This window comes from Propithecus coquereli, unplaced genomic scaffold, assembly GCF_000956105.1.
Source record: "Propithecus coquereli isolate 6110/MARCELLA unplaced genomic scaffold, Pcoq_1.0 Scaffold16, whole genome shotgun sequence".
Classification (NCBI taxonomy): Eukaryota; Metazoa; Chordata; class Mammalia; order Primates; family Indriidae; genus Propithecus; species Propithecus coquereli.
In genome coordinates, this window is record NW_012140524.1 from 1,621,996 (window position 1) to 1,639,838 (window position 17,843).

General features: G+C 39.7%; 1 protein-coding gene across 3 annotated transcripts in view; it reads right to left on the reverse strand.

The window, feature by feature from the left end:
- The window catches only part of BICD1 (bicaudal D homolog 1 (Drosophila)), a 212,679-nt gene that overhangs the window by 55,787 nt on the left and 139,049 nt on the right, over positions 1-17,843 (reverse strand). For all 3 annotated transcript variants that reach the window (XM_012640988.1, XM_012640986.1, XM_012640989.1), the window contains exon 3: positions 6,904-7,056. In XM_012640988.1, coding sequence (XP_012496442.1) covers positions 6,904-7,056 — 153 coding nt within the window. The remainder of the gene's footprint in view (positions 1-6,903; positions 7,057-17,843) is intronic.

Sequence of the window (17,843 nt, forward strand, 5' to 3'; positions counted from 1 at the left end):
GAACTCCTGAGCTCAAACAATCCGCCCGCCTCGGCCTCCCAGAGTGCTAGGATTACAGGCATGAGCCACCGCGCCCGGCCTCTTTCATGGTGTTTAAAACAGAATTCTGCTCCTCAATAAGCATTTGCTAAACAAATAACTACTGTGAATGAAAAATAAACTAGAAGAAGTAATATCAAGTCATCATGATATTAGATACTGCTATAAACTATGTCCTTAGTTTTATATTTATTTTAGTATTTATATTAGTTTGAACTTAAATTTTAAAAAAGATTTTAAAAACGAAAGAATAGGGATCATAGACCATTATCATTTTCATATATATCTATTTCTGCCCCCATGTTCCTTCACATAATCTCAAAGCAATGTTTGTGTTGCAAAGGTTAGGGTATAGTTGAGATGTGAGTTCACCTGATGTTACTGAGCCCTAAACGAAAGTGACTTAGTCAAGATGGAAGTTTGTTTCTCTCTCAGGTAACAGTTTGGAGGTGGACAGTCAAGGGCCAGTAGGGAATCTCTGCTCCATGGGGTCATCCAGGAACCCGGCTCCTTTTTGCTTGTTGCACTGTCTTCTACTCTAGTCTGCACGATCTAAGGTGGCTTGCCATCTTGATCATGTCCCAAGCAGTGGAACAAAGTAGGAGCACACGTTCTCCCTTTAAGGATATCAAAATTGCCCGTATCACTTCTCCTCATGTTCCAGTGTCCCTCAGTTCAGACATCAAATAATTTCAGAGCAGAGATCACCAAATGGCACCTGCAGACCATCTAGCGTGTAAATGTGTTTTGTTTGGCTTGCAAAATGTTATAAAACTTTTTGAATGGATTGCCAATATGTAGAAATCTGATGATTTCACAAACATTTTTAAATGTCTAGCTTGTCTTTTAAAAAAAATCAGAAATTCAGGCAATGCCGGGCCTATCTTCCCAGAGGACAAAAATCACCTCTAGCTGAGCAATGACTGTTCCTTCTAGATTTACTTTTTCTTTACATCCTTATATTTATTAATGCTAATTATAAGCTGCCTGTGGTCATTTGAGTTTGCTGCTCCTGCCCTGGGGCTCTCTTCAACTTTTCCTACCTAGCAAAACTAAAGAATCCAACCACTTTTCCTTTACATTTGCTGATTGAATGCACTTCAACTGGGTTGTTACCTCAACCAAAAAGGTGTATTTTTCACTTTATCTCTGGTAGTGGAATGAAAATTTCATTCCCTGATTATAGGATTCTCAGTTGTTAGCAAGGAAATAAGAGAAATTGAGGGTAAAGTGGGAAGGAAGAGAGGAACCCATAAAACCACCCTGAGCAGAATTTAGTGCTCTGCAAGTGACCTGGGATTAAAGGGGTTTGGAAATCAGAAGAGCCTTTTACCCCCTTACCGAAGGAGAAACAAGGGTTGCTCTCAACATGGATATGAGGAAACTAGCCTGCAAATTGTACGGAACAGAGTCCGTGTGCATGTGTCACGGTTTCTTCCAGGCCAGCTTATACAATACAAAGTCATCTTTCTCCAGACCTCTTCCTTTCTGACTCTGGACAACACAGGACACCCTCTTGCCCATCTTTCCTAAGTATTTCAACCAACCCTCTGACTGCCCAGATTACATGATAGCTTACATTTGCAGGCATTAATTGAGTTTGAGTTGTAGACCTTTTATGCTGGAATCTTTGTTAAACTGATGTCCTAAACCAGAGGTTGTGAAATAGTACTATGTCCTCTGGACCAAATCCAGCCCACCACATTTTTGTAAATAAAGTTTTACTGGAACATAGGCATGCTAATTTATTTACATATTGTCTTTGGCTGCTTTTCATACTATAAGAGCAGGTGGAAATAGTTGCAAGAGAGACTGTACAGCCTAAAAAATCTAAAATATTTACTGTCTGGCCCATTATAGAAAAGTTTGCTAACTCCTGGGCTAGACTTGAGGACATTAATTAGCTTGCATTGTAGCTTTTTAAATTCTGTAATCTTTATTCAGTTGTTGGCCTAGACTTCCCATAATACCTGATCTCTTTTTATCTGGGCAGCTTCACTCATACCACTCACTCAAACGTGGTGCAGGCTGCTACTATTTTCTTTTTTTTTTTATTTGAGACAGGGTCTTGCTCTGTCACCCTAGGCTGGAGTACAGTGAGATCATAGGTCACTGAAGCCTGGAACTCCTGGGCTCAAGTGATTCTCCTGCCTTAGCCTCCCAAGTAACTGGGACTATAGGCATGTGCCACTATGCCCTACTAATTTTTTCTTTTTTAATTTATTTTGTAGAGTGGAGGTCTTGCTATGTTGCTCAGGCTGGTCTCAAACTCCTGGGCTCAAGGGATCCTTCCACCTTGGCCGCTCAAAGTGCTGGGATTACAGGTATGGGCCACTGAACCTGGCCTACCTCTTAGCTATTTCATGTTTCTCTGCCTGGGAAAAGGCTATCATCTGCAAAACTCTTATATTCATCATCTAAGACCTACGAATCTGATCCTAACTGTGAAGTGTTTGTTGACCCATGGAGGCAAACTGATGACTCCTTTCTGTACCACTGTTGTTGGGCTGCATCATACGATTAGAGCCCCAGTAAAGTGGAGCGACCGAGAAACAGAATGAAAAGGTGCTTAAAAATTGGTGTTTGATATTTTAAAGACAACATCAAAGTAGTCATCATGAGAAAAATCAGTACTTTGTTAGGATTCCTTATGGTAACTTCACAGCTTAGTAACTCTTTTGATTTTTAACTACATGAGGTCATGGGTAGGTACCATTATCTTTTCAGAGCTTAGGAACTCTAAAGATCTTAATCTGGGTCCATACTGCCAAACCGAACACATGGCTTTCATATGCATTTATACAAATTGCTGGAGTTTATTACCCACCTTCCCTACTGGGACTATAAACTCTTTGAGTCAGTGAACATATCTTTTGTCTTTAAAAAAGTACATGGCCTCATAGAAAGATATTCCTGAAATACTGGTTAAATGAAATAAAAATTAATTGAATACATTCCCTAGGTCTCTTATGATATTATTACCTGATACAGAAATATATCCTTGGAGGAAATGCTCTTCATAATAGAAGTATGATTGAATTGTTAATTTTTAACAAGGGTTTTCAACGCTTAGATAACAAAAATTGATTGTTTCAATTCCATATGTGGGACATAAGGCACGTGATGCTTATTATTTCTTCCCTCTTGTCACTATCACATCTCTAAAAATTGAAACTAACTTAATTATCATGCCGTATGTTAAGTAGTACTGGGACCAGGCACGTTTTTTCCTGCCTCTGTGTTAAACAATAATGGGACCATAGCCGGGTGTGGTGGCTCATGCCTGTAATTCCAGCATTTTGGTAGGCCAAAGTGGGAAGATTGCTTGAGGTCAGGAGTTCAAGACCAGCCTGAGCAACACAGCGAGACCCTGTCTCTACAAAAAATAGAAAAATTAGCCAGGTGTGGTGGTGCACATGACTGCAGTCCCAGCTACTCAGGAGGCTGAGGCAGGAGGATCACTTGAGCTCAGGAGTTTGAGGTTGAAGTGAGCTATGATCATGCCACTGCCCTCATGCCCAGTCAACAAAGTGAGACCCTGTCTCCAAATAAACTAAAATAAACCAAAGAAAGTAAAATAAAATAATGGGACCAGACACACAAAAAGTTTAGTTGCTTGAGGGAAATATTTGGCTCCTGGAAGATAAGACTCTGACCCAAATGAAACAACTTCCACAAGATTCACGTCAACACCCTCACTTTGCTGTGTCTCCCAGCTCGAAGCTCTGTCACAAACTCTGTCTGTCCCGACCAGTTTCCTGCCATGCAAAACCTACCTGAAAATCACCCAGTCCCAATACTAAAACCCTTATCTCTAAATCTCCCTTTTGGCTCTGTCAAGGTGGTCTCTCTTGCTGTGAGGTGTCTAATAAATAGCTTTGTTTGACTGATAGATTCTGTTGGTGGTCTGTTGGGGAACTGATAGTTGATGTGACTTCTCTGTATGACGGCTGCTGCTTCTTACACTTCTTTCAAATATTTTGGTTTGAAAAGTATAAAGATGTAAAATGTGTGTGTCTATAAGGTCAGACTTGATTTTATTTTGGACACAGAACCAAATCAGCACACAGAGGGCTATAGCTACAATTTCAGAGTTCCTTCTTTAATGCTTCCATATATTTCATATTTAGCATCACAAATAAAAACTGGTATGGTCAATTAAAATCTTAAATTGTAGTTCCCTCTCTAAATTGAACTGTGAATGTAAGAGAAAGAAAACATGTTTTTTTCATTTTTTCAACAAGTATCTGTTTAATGTCTACTGTCAGCCAGACCCGATTTTTTTTTTTTTTTTTGAGAAAGAGTCTCACTGTGTTGCCCTGGCTAGAGTGCCGTGGCGTCAGCCTAGCTCACAGCAACCTCAAACTCCTGGGCTCAAGCGATCCTCCTGCCTCAGCCTCCCAAGTAGCTGGGACTACAGGCATGCGCCACCATGCCCGGCTAATTTTTTCTATATATTTTTAGTTGTCCAATTAATTTCTTTCTAATTTTTGTAGAGACGGGGTCTCGCTCTTGTCGAACTCCTGAGCTCAAACAATCCGCCCACCTCGGCCTCCCAGAGTGCTAGGATTACAGGCGTGAGCCACCGCGCCCAGCCTAGGGTCTACATATTAAATATTAATATTAGTGGAGACACATGGAAAATAAACAAATTAATAAATAGGTGTTACTTAAACAATTACACTGTATTTAGAAAACAATAGTTAAGAGAAAAATAAAACTTAAAGAGAAGAATCTTCTTTGAACTAAGCATTTTACAACGGCTTTGCTGTTTCAGGAAACATCAAACCAGGCTGAAAGACCGTATGATTAGTGTGGGGCTTCCGCACAAAGCAACACTCAGCCCTATTTTGTGATGAATGCCAACTGTTGTCATCTCTTAAAAAAAAAAAAAACGTGGCATTTGTACGTAAAATATTATACTTACTACTTCATTAATTAGAAAGAGAGTTTATGACAGATGCTAACATCTGTAAATAAAGGCTAACAGTAGGACACAGACATAGCATTTCCTTAACTGGAGAGACTTCGGGCATTACCATGTACCCAACTGTCAAGGAGTAAGCCAGCATGGCCCTCTGTACAGAAAATGATTTTGAATTAATTAATCAGACAATTAATTGGGAAAATTACTATATGACATCTAGAAAATAAAATTAAAGAGATCTAGAAATCTCTTCCCCCCCTTTTGTTAAACTTCTGAGTTAACCATTGTCTTCCATGTTTCAATTACTGTGAGAAGGGTGCTGGGAAACTACGTACTCGGCCAGACTGACAGTACAAATTCCCCCACAAACGGCGTCTGGGTTAATGAATATTCACGGATACCTTGGTAGTCTTTCAAGAATACCTAACCCTGGCCTTCGTTAACCTCCTGAGTAAATCAGTGGACCACGTGCAGACATGGAGGACTCTCCCGTGCAGAGCACAGTGAGAATCCCAGGAATGGGGAGGAAGGGCCACTTTAAATATTTGCACTTCAAGTAAATTTGTTTCAAATCCTCAACGTGCTTCATCAGTGACCAAAAAAAGAACCAAAGAAAAAAAATGTACCCTTCTTATTTTAAGAACTATTTGAGAAGCATCTTTTTAAAAATATTCTTCTAAGTTTTAATTTCTCTCCACTGTGAGCTCATTTACCCCAGCCAAACCAAGAGCTGGTGCCTCTGGAACTGCCAGCCCCCAGCACACACACGGGATTCCGTGCTCAAAGGGGAAGGAACGCAGTAACACGGGAAGAGCCTGGTAATGGACAGAAACTTTCCCCTGCACTTAAGTTCCCCCAACACTCCAAAGTTGGGAGGAAGCTGCAATGACCACAAATCAAATTTCAATTGTTCACTATATGGATTTTTTTTCTTTTCTGGATTTTTCCTTTTCCCTCTTAACCCTCCTATCTATCAAAACCAATTATATCTGGGACACAGATACCAGCTTGAGAAGGGAGTAGAAGTGGAAGCATCCATCTGGGCTGGCTTCTAAGTTTACCAAGGACAAGAATCAGACCCTGTGGATTCTTGTATCTGCCCAGCCTAGCACAGAGCCTGGCACCTAGTTTGTTGACCTGAACTGAGAGGGCACAATAGCATTCAGACCAGAATAGAGGTTGTGGTTGAGGAAGCACCTTGAAAAGAGCTTGAACATTCAATTCACTTTTCCCTTAATTACTTGCTATAACTATATTCATAAATAAATTCTTCTAGAATCAAATATTCAAGATTTATTAAATTCTTGAATATACTGGGAAATACTACAATGCAAACCAATCAGGAAAATTAAACTATCTAAATCTTGCTGCAGAAAACAATTATTTAAATGAACAAATGTAATCTTTGTAGTCAGGTTACACCTGAAAAGGAAATCAGGCATTTTCTTTTTCTTATGATTTTGTTCTTATTGATTTATACTTTATTATCCCTTTCCCTCTATGATTTGAAAGCAATTTACAGAAAAAATAAAGAGTAAAAGACATGTGATTGCAGGAACATCTTAAGCCTGTAGTATAAAAGAAGCTTACAGACTCAGGCTTTTAATGAGAAGCCATCAGGTTACATTTATTCTGATACTTTTAACTTACTCCTGAAATAAATTAACACACAGCTAAAGGATAAACTAAAATTCTTCTTCTTTAATAAATCTTTATTGTACACTGTACTACTCATAGCTGTATTTTTTCCTTCTACATTTCAGCTGAAATAGCACGGTTGGGACATTTCAGCACATGACTATTACAAGGAGAAGATTAAGGAGTAATAATAAATTTTGACAATTTCCTTCCTGAGACATAAGGAGGAGATTTAAACTTGGTGGTCAGAAGATGTGGATCCATCTGGAGTATAACTCAAAAAACTTCTTAAACCTTACCTGGTTCTGCTTCAATGTGGACACGAGTTTCTGCAACGTGATATTTTCTTCTTCTAGTTCAGTATAGTCCTGAAGGAGTCGGGCTTCCCGGAATTTATATTCTCGAATTTCATCTTTCATCCGTATTCTCTGTAGCTCCACCATCTCATTGTTCTGAAACAATAGAATAAACAATCAATACAAAGCCTCCTTATTCTAGGTTTTATGAGGTGTGAAGTCCTGGTAGTTAAAAATAATAAAAACACCTCATGGGTATAAATTGCTGTTGCCTTTTCTTGAATGGCAATTCAGTGATATATGTCAAAAATTTAGAAGTGCATACATATGACATAGCAATGTGACATCTAAAAATCATTCTTAAATATATTTTCATAGAAGCAAATAAAAAGAGAAATAAATCCACAAATACTTACACAAAGAGTTGGAAATAGTCTAAACGTTTACTATTTGGGGAATGATAAATTATCATGCATCCATTGAATAGAACATTATAAAATTAAATAGAATGAGAAAAAAAGAATGAGGAGGAATTTTAATGAACTAACATGGAAATATAGACACAATACATTATTACATGTAAATAGCAAGTTATAGATTAGTATGCATGTTAGGATCCCATTTGTGTTAAAAATACATGGGCACATGCATATACACAGACACATGTACACTTCTGCATCATGAAAATATCTGTAAGAATACCCAAAAAACTGTCAATAATGGTTATTTATAAAGGGTTGGGCTGGGAAAGACATAGGGATATGTAGAGAAGCCTATTACTTTGATTTTATATCCTTCTGGATCATGTGATTTTGTTTTTAATAACAAACATGTATTACTGGGTCTTATGTGCAAAGGTGCAAGATATAAATAAAGCAATTTTTTTTTTTTTTTTTTTTTTTTTTTTGAGACAGAGTCTCACTCTGTTGCCTGGGGTAGAGTGCTGTGGCGTCATCATAGCTCACAGCAACCTCAAACTCCTGGGCTCAAGCAATCCTTCTGCCTCAGCCTCCCAGGTAGGTGGGACTACAGGCATGTGCCACCATGCCCGGCTAATTTTTTCTATATATTTTTAGTTGTCTGATTAATTTCTTTCTATTTTTAGTAGAGACGGGGTCTCGCTCTTGCTCAGGCTGGTTTGGAACTCCTGAGCTCAAACAATCCGCCCGCCTCAGCCTCCCAGAGTGCTAGGATTACGGGCGTGAGCCACCGTGCCCGGCCAAAAGTTTTCTTTTAATTTAGGATTCATTAAATTAGTTTCCTATTCAAACCAAGAGAAATGTGGGGAAATAGTACTATAGAAACCAAAGACTACATTTTCTTATGTAATACTTGGCTATCCATATGGGAAAGAAAATGAATCACGACTGCATTTGGCCTTCAGGCTAAAATTTGCAGAGCCTTGATATAGGAGTATGTAGGATTGACAATGAATAAAGTACTTGCAACATGGATGAATCTCATTAATATAATGTTGACTGAAATAGGCCAGGTGCAAAAGTCTACAAACGGTATAATTCTGTAGGAAAAGCTCAAAAACATGCTATGTGGATTAAAGTGTCTCCCCTAAAAGGTATGTTGAAGTCCTCACTCACACAGTCTTCACAAAGATAAAAGTTAAAATGAGGTCATTAGGGTAGGCCCAATCCAATATGACTGGTGTCTTTATCAAAGGGGGAAATTTGGCCACAGAGACAGGCACACATAGAGGGAAGAAGACTATGAGAAAAAACATAGGGAAAAGATGGCCATATGACCACTGAGGCAAAGACTGGAATGATGCATCCACAAGCCAAGGAACACCAAGGACTGCCAGCAGACACCGCTAGGAAGAGCAAAGATCCTCCCCTAGAGTTGTCAGAGGGAGCACAGCCCTGCTGACACCTTGATTGCAGAGTTCTAGCCTCCAGAACTGTAAGAAGATAAATTTCTATTGTTTTAAGCCACCCAGTTTGTGGTACTTTGCTATGGCAGCACTGAAAAGAGAATACACACACAAAACTAATCAATGGTGACAGAAGCCAGTGCAATATTACCTTTGCAGGAGGGGGAGTGACATGTGCAAGCCCTGGAAAATTCTTAAAGGTCTCTGTCCTAACAGAGGGACATCCCTAAGAGGATATCTGATTTTCAGTGTATGTTCTCAACTGTCTCTCATCTTGCTTCACTTTCTAAAGATTTTGAACTTCACATAACCCCCTTTGACTCTGTTTTTTATAGTCACCTCTGTCTGAACATGGAGACTTTTTCCCTACTGACTTCATCCCTGAGCACAGCTCTCCCTGGTTCTGCTTCTGCTTATGTGAAGAGAGCAAATTATAAACACATAATCTTCCATGTAAAAACAGAAAATTCAGCTCCAAAATCATTGATTTAGTTCTAGCTAATAAAAAAGTCATTCTAAGGCAGACACGACACTGCAATCTTTAAATAGTGGTTGTTGGCTCGGGGTCTTGGGAGGATAAGGAGTTGTTGACTTTGGTGAGAAGAAAGATGTCAAAAAAATCATTCTGACACTTGTTAAAATGGTAAGGAAGACGTCATTCAAGACCACTGCAACTGGAGGGGAGAGAGATGAGGCTCAAATCTGAATCCGGCAGGGACAAGTGAGGATTTACAGCCAAGGACCAGAGTGAGGGGGTCAAAGGATGTGAAGTTACTAAAAGGAGACATTCGGGGTAGGGGATTCTTGCTAAACTTGCTTGACAAGATTCTTGCTAAGGACTTAGAAATCCAAAAGATGGGAGGAATGAAGAACTTGATCAGCTATCAAGGGGTAGGGATGACTTAGCAGAAATCTTTGTTAAAGGCTGGGCTGGGGAGGCCAAAGGTGGATGTGCGACAAGGTTGAAGTCTCATCCAAAAGGGGAGTCAGCAGAGCGTGACTAAAGTTTGGTCAAGGAGAGAGTCTTTGTCACAACACAAACACTCACGAACTGCAGTCTGATGAGGAGGAGAGCTAAGACAGTTGGCAAGACGTTTGACTTGGTGATAATATGAATATAAATCCTAACTTGGGCAGGGCCAAGGCCCTTTGCTATCAAGATTTTTATCCATTCTGTATCTTGTCATCGTAAAAGCTCTCTGGCTAGATTGTACGGAGTTGCCTAGAGATGTGTAGACTTCACCAATTAAATGTAATCTCTTGTGGAATGTAATAATCAATCCTGAGCCCATACATACTAATTGGTTGTCTTGGAAACCTGTATTTGACTTACTATATGTAACATCATTTATACATAAGACGTTTGAGTTCCTTGTTAGTCAGAATGCTTCCAGATTGGCTTTTCTTGCTTTAGGTCTCATTGTAATAAACTGACACCTCTAATTCACCTGTGCCTGCTCCATTAATTGACAATGGCCTAATCCTCCCTTTTCAGCTTCCCTTTATACCAATGCTTTAGACCAAAGGAATTCTGTCCTGCTATAGGTCACAAGTTATGACAACACAGAAGTGTTCTGGAAATAGAGTTTGCTAGCTTAAAAAAAACCTCACCAATAGCTTCCATGATTTTCCTAAAAACTAAAAAGGGCTTCTGTGTCTTATCTCTCTGAAGGAAATTATTTCAAGCAAATATGACTGGATTTATGGAACAGTAAATACTCGTACATAATTCTGTTGAAATGTGGTATTATGGCTGGGCACAGTGGCTCTTGCCTGTAATCCTAGCACTCTGGGAGGCTGTGGCGGGAGGATCGCTTGAGGCCAGGAATTCGAGACCAACCTGAGCAGGATAATTAGCTGGGCGAGGTGGTGCGCACCTGCAGTCCCAGCTACTCAGGAGGCTGAGGCAGGAGGATTGCTTAAGTCCAGGAGTTTGAGGTTGCAGTGAGCTATGATGAGCCCCTGCACTCTAACCCAGGTGACAGAGTGAGACCCTGTCTCAAAAAAACAAACAAAAAAAGAAATGTGGTCTTCTCAGCTTGAGAAAGCTACTGCCCAAGCATCCTTTATAAGTAGCAGACTCTGGGCCGGGCGCGGTGGCTCACGCCTGTAATCCTAGCACTCTGGGAGGCCAAGGCGGGTGGATTGCTCAAGGTCAGCAGTTCAAGACCAGCCTGAACAAGAGTGAGACCCCGTCTCTACTAAAAAATAGAAATGATCTGGACAACTAAAAAAATATATATATATAGAAAAAATTAGCTGGGCATGGTGGCGCATGCCTGTAGTCCCAGCTACTCGGGAGGCTGAGGCAGGAGGATCACTTGAGCCCAGGAGTTTGAGGTTGCTGTGAGCTAGGCTGATGCCACGGCACTCTGGCCCAGGCAACAGAGCCAGACTCTGTCTCAAAAAAAAATAAATAAATAAGTAGCAGACTCTGATAACACATTAGATGTATGGAATAGCAAAAAAGTTTCCTTAATTCAGCCAAGATAACTGGAAATTGTTAGTAATCACCAAAAAGCTCATAAAATACAATCTACATACAATACCCCCTTTTCATACTGTGTGAGGGAAGGGGGTATCTCTCTGAAAGTTTCAGAATCTTCCATACAAGTCACATGATCTGGCCCTGCCTCTCTCTCCAACCACTTTGCCCCTCAATCGCTCTGTTCCAGCCACAGCAGGTTTCCTTCTGCTCCTCTGTCCCACTGGACACGCCAGCCTGCTCTGCCTTGGGACTTTTTCACTTCTCTCTCCAGATCTCCCTGACTTCACATTAGGGGCCCTTAACCTTGTATGGTACCATGTCCTCTCTGACAATGTGGTGAAGCCTATGAACCTCTTCTCAGAATAGTATTTTTTTTTCCTTTTTAAAATTTTAATCCTATTTTTTCATTTTTTTTCTTCCACCTGCTTTTGAACTTGGACGATCAGAATAGTATTTTAAAGGGCATAAAAGAGAGAATTACAAAAGATGCCAATTATGTTAAAATTAATTTATTACACTATTTTAAAAATTCTGATATGGCAGCTAGGTAGATTAGCATACTAATTGCCAATTAATCTCACTTCTCTGTAGTCACAACCAATGAAGGCCAGATGGAACTGGCCTTCTGACTTGCTTTGACCCATAGAAGACAGCGGAAGTGCTGGTGAGTTCTGAGCCTAGGCCTCAAGAGGCTTTGCAGTTCACACTCTTGCTCTCCTGGGACACGGCCACCATGTGAAGAAGCCCTCCTGGCATGGCCCAGCCCTCAGTCAACACCAGCTGCTAAGCATGGGAGGAAGGCCATCTTGGGCTATTTGGCCCAGTGAGGCTGCCGGATGACTGCAGCCACATGAGCAACCCCCAGCAAGTTCGTAAGAACTGCCCAGCTGCCCGAATTGCTGACCCACAGAATCATGGGTAACTGTTTTAAGCTCCTAAATTGTGGGCTCATTTGATACCCAGTAATACATAACCAATACAGTAACACATGTGCTTCTTTATTTAACACAATTATAACCAGATCTAATGGCAGATCTAAGAAATACCGTAATTGGAAAGCAATGATGTATTTCAAGACACCTGCAAAAAACTAAGAGGTGATAAGAAAATATCTGTACTTTCTACCGATCACAAAGTGACAACTGCTGCTAATACTACTGACGTTTGTTGCCTACATTCCAATGGAAGAAAATGCTAAATTTCAGTCCAAGTTTAATGAAAATAAAGATGTAATTATTTTTCCCATCCAAGTTTACAGGCTTACTGAAATCTATCCATAGACTCACAGAACCTCAGTTGAGAAACGCTTCTTCTACTTGTCATTTAGGTCTCAATTCAAATGTCATCTCCTCAGAGAGGCTTTCCCTGAACAGCTAATATAAAACAGCTCCCCTCTCCCCTCACTCTCCTATCACCCTACACGATTTACTTCATAGATCAGAATTTAGCATAGCGTATGTTCTCAAAAAATGATTGTAGAAAGAACAGCACTAATCATTACTCAGAATTGGCTAGTTATTTAATTTCTATACATTTTACATTTATTACATTTCCTTTTACATCTGAATATAACAGACCTTTTCTGTCTTGTTATAGGCATATCCCTAATATCTGGAACATTTTAGGCCCTTATAACTATGGAATGAATAATAAAACAGGTATATGAATGGTTAAACACAAAATAAAAAATATTGTATAGATGATGCCTTTTTGGGGTATGTATGTGTATGTGTGTGTGTGTATGTATATGTGTGTTTAAAGAGACAGGGTCTTGCTCTCTTGCCCAGGATGGATTGCAGTGGCAAGATTATAGCTCACTGTAACCTTGAACTTCAGAGCTCAAGTGATCCTCCTGCCTCAGCCTCCTGGGTAGTTGGGACTATAGGCACACTCCACCATACCTGGCTAATTTAAAAAAATTTTTTTGTAGGGTAGGGCCAGGTGGGGCGTGTGTCTTGAACTCCTGGCCTCAAGCAATCTTCTTGCCTCAGCCTCCCAAAGTGGTGGGCTTACAGGCATGAGGCACTGGACCTGGCCATTTTGTGTTATTTTAGAAAGAGGAACAAAGAGAGAACAATGCACTTTGAAATAAATATACCTAAATCTGTGATATAACTACACTTCTTATAACTCTTCTTCAATACATTGTTGAGCTATTTGGAGGCAGTATCATTACCTTATTCCCTGTTTCTTGGACAATACTTGGAGCATATGTGCTCTATAAGTATAGAATGAAAAGTAGTAGAGCTCTCATAATTTAGCTGTAAAGTCAAATTACAATATTTCATTATATTCTTTTTATTTTGTAGAAACCTGAAATCTTAATATTTTTTCTATTTTTTGAAAATCTACCATTAACTGAGTGAGTGATATATACATTTATTTACTTTTCTTTACTTAATACGCATGGAGTTATCAGGAAGCCCAATAAATTGGATGCCTTATATAAGTTTACATAAAATTGTAAAGAAAAATGTTAAGATACAAGAGATTCTGTAAATGAGAACATACACATTGTAAAGAATGTAATGGCCAGAAGCCTGGCTTATATACTCTGGGAATTAACCATAAAATCTTATACGGTGAACTAGTAAATGTCAAGACTAATTTAAGACCACAGCAAAGCTAATGAGGATCACCAACAATTCATAAAATAACTAATGAAAACTCCTGATGCTAATTAAGGAAAAGGAAGTGCTTGGGGCTGGGAGACTGGTTAAGGTGAAAGATTCATTTCAATAAACAGACACAAGGCCCACAGGAAGAAAACTGGTCTTATTTATTTTGCTAACAATCCTTGCTTTTTGACTTGCCAGAGATTATATTCTATGGGCAATGTTCTGTAATTTCATAACAAATTTAAAAGATTGTGATTCCTACTTTTGACATTACTCATCATACATTTATCTCCTACATTTTTTCCCTCCTGGGATGAGATGGTGCTGAGCTCTACTAAAAAACCCCATCAAGAATAATGAGTGAGAAAAATTATGCACAAAGAAAGGGGAGGAAATGGCACAACAGGAGAATGCTTTAGAATTCCACCTCCAGAGACATGAGCCCCAGCTTTCCAGGGGAGAGGGGACTGACCAGAAACGGCAGGGGTAGACTTTGCTCATTATTTGTATTGCACCTGAGTACAGCAGCATGCTTAGAGTTTTATTTTATTTAACATTAAACAGATTTCTTCATGTAGGAATCATAAATTCCCTCCACTATTGGCAAGAAGAAAACACAAACATGAGCACTTTTTTTTTTTTGAGACAGAGTCTCACTCTGTTGCCCTGGCTAGAGTGAGTGCCGTGGCGTCAGTCACGCCAGTGAGTCACTCAAACTCCTGGGCTCTAGGGATCCTTCCTTCTGCCTCAGCCTCCCGAGTAGCTGGGACTACAGGCATGCGCCACCATGCCTGGCTAATTTTTTCTATACATTTTTAGTTGTCCAGATAATTTCTTTCCATTTTTTTAGTAGAGATGGGGTCTCGCTCTTGCTCAGGCTGGTCTCGAACTCCTGAGCTCAAACAATCCGCCCGCCTCGGCCTCCCAGAGAGCTAGGATTACAGGCGTGAGCCACCGCGCCCGGCCAAACATGAGCACTTTTTAACCACACAAAGAATAATATGTAAAGACGAATAACCTTTATGTCCACATTTCCATTTCCACGGTCATGATCGCCATATGATTCTCAAATCCACATCAGGGTTAATGAAACCCTATGCGACCTGCTTTCGCCTCCCTCAAAGAGCTTATCTTTCTTCACTCACCCACTACACTCCCTTCCCTCCGTCTTCTGTTAGTTCTTGGAAGACGTCAAGCTGGGTCTTGCTTTAGAGTTTTTGCACCAGCTGTTTCCTCTGTTTGGACTCTTCCTTCTCTTGTTCATATTGCTCTGTCTTTTTCATTAGGATCTCAACCTGTCATCTCTGAAAGAAGCTTTCCAAGACCATTCCACGAGAATCAGCTACTCAGTCATGCTCACATAACCCTATTTTAATGGTCTGAAAAGGATTTATCGCTATTTGATTTGTTTATTGGCTGTCTTTCCCCCAGTAGTTGTAAGAGCCACGAGAGCACTTTGTCAGTAATCGTTCACCACTGTGTCCCCAGAATCCAGGGGAGCACCCCACGCATGGTTGTTGTAGCCCACAGCTCAGTCTCATCACTTCCAGCCCGAACTGGATTGGTGGTGACTTGAAGAAAGCTGGGAAGTGTTTGTTGGGATGAGCTTAGCTGGACATAGCCAAAAGATGGAGAGTACAGATATATTTCATATACTTGAGGTCAGACTCAAGAAAAAAAGGATCTCTACAAAACAGGCTTTATGTAAAATTCTCCAGTGTTTAAAACCCTTATTGGTGACATCCACTCCATCTATATTTATACTTTATTCTATCTCTGTAGAAATATGCACTAAGAAAAGGATCTTACAGACTTACCCACTATAAAGTATATATATGACTGATATGATTTGTTATCTCTCTTAAGGATGATGCAATGAATGAGGGACAGAGGAACACATTTCTGTGATATCAGCCAATAACGAGCCGATGGACACAGAGGGATCATCTTCCAAAATCATAGTAAGGCAAGCTCTGTGGCTCTGTCAGGCAGTAAAGTGGGCATCACAAATCTTTAGGAGAGTTACTGACAAAGAAAACAAGCTAGTGAGCGCACCATAAAATTAGCACCTTCCCAATACCATCCTGACTTAATAACTGAGAAGTAATAAAAAAAACCAAATACAGCAAGTTTGAAAAGTGGCTTAAAACAAACATATTCAGCAAGAAAAAAAAAAAAGAAATATAAAGAGATTTGTCATGGCTGGGAAAGAGCAATACAGGAAGACAGAAGTGTGACTCCAGCACACCATTTCCCATAGTGCGTTCTGCAGAGGCTAGTTCTAGGGAGGGTTCTAGGAGCCACTCAAAAATACGTTTGGAAATGTTAGGTTAAATAACGTTACATACTTTTTTCTTTTTTTGCTTCTGGACTTCCCAGAACATTTTTTTAAAAAAATATTTTAATTATATTTTATTTTAATTTTTCCTTCCTAGTTTGATATTCCTTTTATTTATTTATTTTTTATTTCAAAATATTAAGGGGGTACAAATGTTTTTATTACACGGATAGCTTTTATAATGCTTCAGTAAGGGCTATAAGTGTGTCCATCACCTGAACAGTGTTCATTGTACCTGTTAGGTAGATTTTTACCCCTCTTCTTCTTCCCTCCTTTCTTGATTTCCAATGATTTTTACTTCTTTCTGTGCCCATGTGTGCCCATCAATTAGTTCCAAATTATTAGAGAGTACATGCGGTGTTTGTTTTTCCATTATTGAGATATTAATACTTCACTTAGGATAATGGTCTCTCTCTCCAGTTCCATCTAAATTGCTGCAAAAGACATTAATTTATTTCTTTTTTTATGGCTGAGTACTATTTCATGGCATATACATACCACGTTTTGTTAATCCACTCATGAACTGATGGGCACTTGGGTTGATTCCACATCTTTGCAATTGTGAATTGTGCTACAATAAACATTTGAGTGCAGGTGTCTTTTTGATAAAATGACTTCTTTTCCTTTGGGTAGATACTCAGTAGTGGGATTACTGGATCAAATGGAGGTTTACTTTTAGTTCTTTGAGAAATCTCCATACTGTTTTCCATAGAGGTTTTATTTATGCTATTGTGCATTGACACTTTTTAAGGGCAAGATATGATATACACTGTTTTCTAAATTGATTTGACCACAAGACCTTTGCCCTTTTAAAAAAGCATTTTGAACAATCCACAGATCAAATCATTGGAGAATGTTACTCTCAGGCAGTAGAAAATGATAGCATTTATATAGGGGGTGGGTAAAATACAAAGGTAGCCCAACCTAGACCCCTTCCAACTGTGGAGAGCTGAATGGGCCATCAGATTTAAATAATGGCATAAAACTAAAAGCAAAGGAGTGGATAGCTGTAAAAAGCGGTGAGACATGATGATCAGGTCTGATTAGCAATGAGTGAGTAAACAACTGAAGGAGTTCAGGACATGCCACCCCAAAACATCCCACTTTGGCATATTGATTATTTTGAGCTGAAGGCACTGGAGAAAGAGCAGATGTAGGAAGGGCTTCCGACCTCCTCTTTTTTACTTAAAAGCACGCCATAAAATTTCCAGGAAGAGAAGAACATCCTTATCACCAGAGACTCGGAATCGACTCTGAAATAGATATGTACGAACTTATATAACTCTTTTCACCCCCTAGTTTTCCCCTATATATCTTTAGTCTCTTCCCCACAATTTACTGCTTATAGCCCAAATTGCTTTGTCTTTTCGATTCTTCAAAAATGCATTCTTTGTGTAAAGGATATATGCATTTTCTAAAGCTTCTGGTCATTTCTTTGGGTCTTCATATTCTTTCTTTCTTTTTTTTTTTTTTTGAGACAGAGTCTTGCTCTGTTGCCTGGGCTAGTCTCATTCTGACGCCAGTGGCGTCAGCCTAGCTCACAGCAACCTCAAATTCCTGGGCTCAAGCGATCCTCCTGCCTCAGCCTCCCGAGTAGCTGGGACTACAGGCATG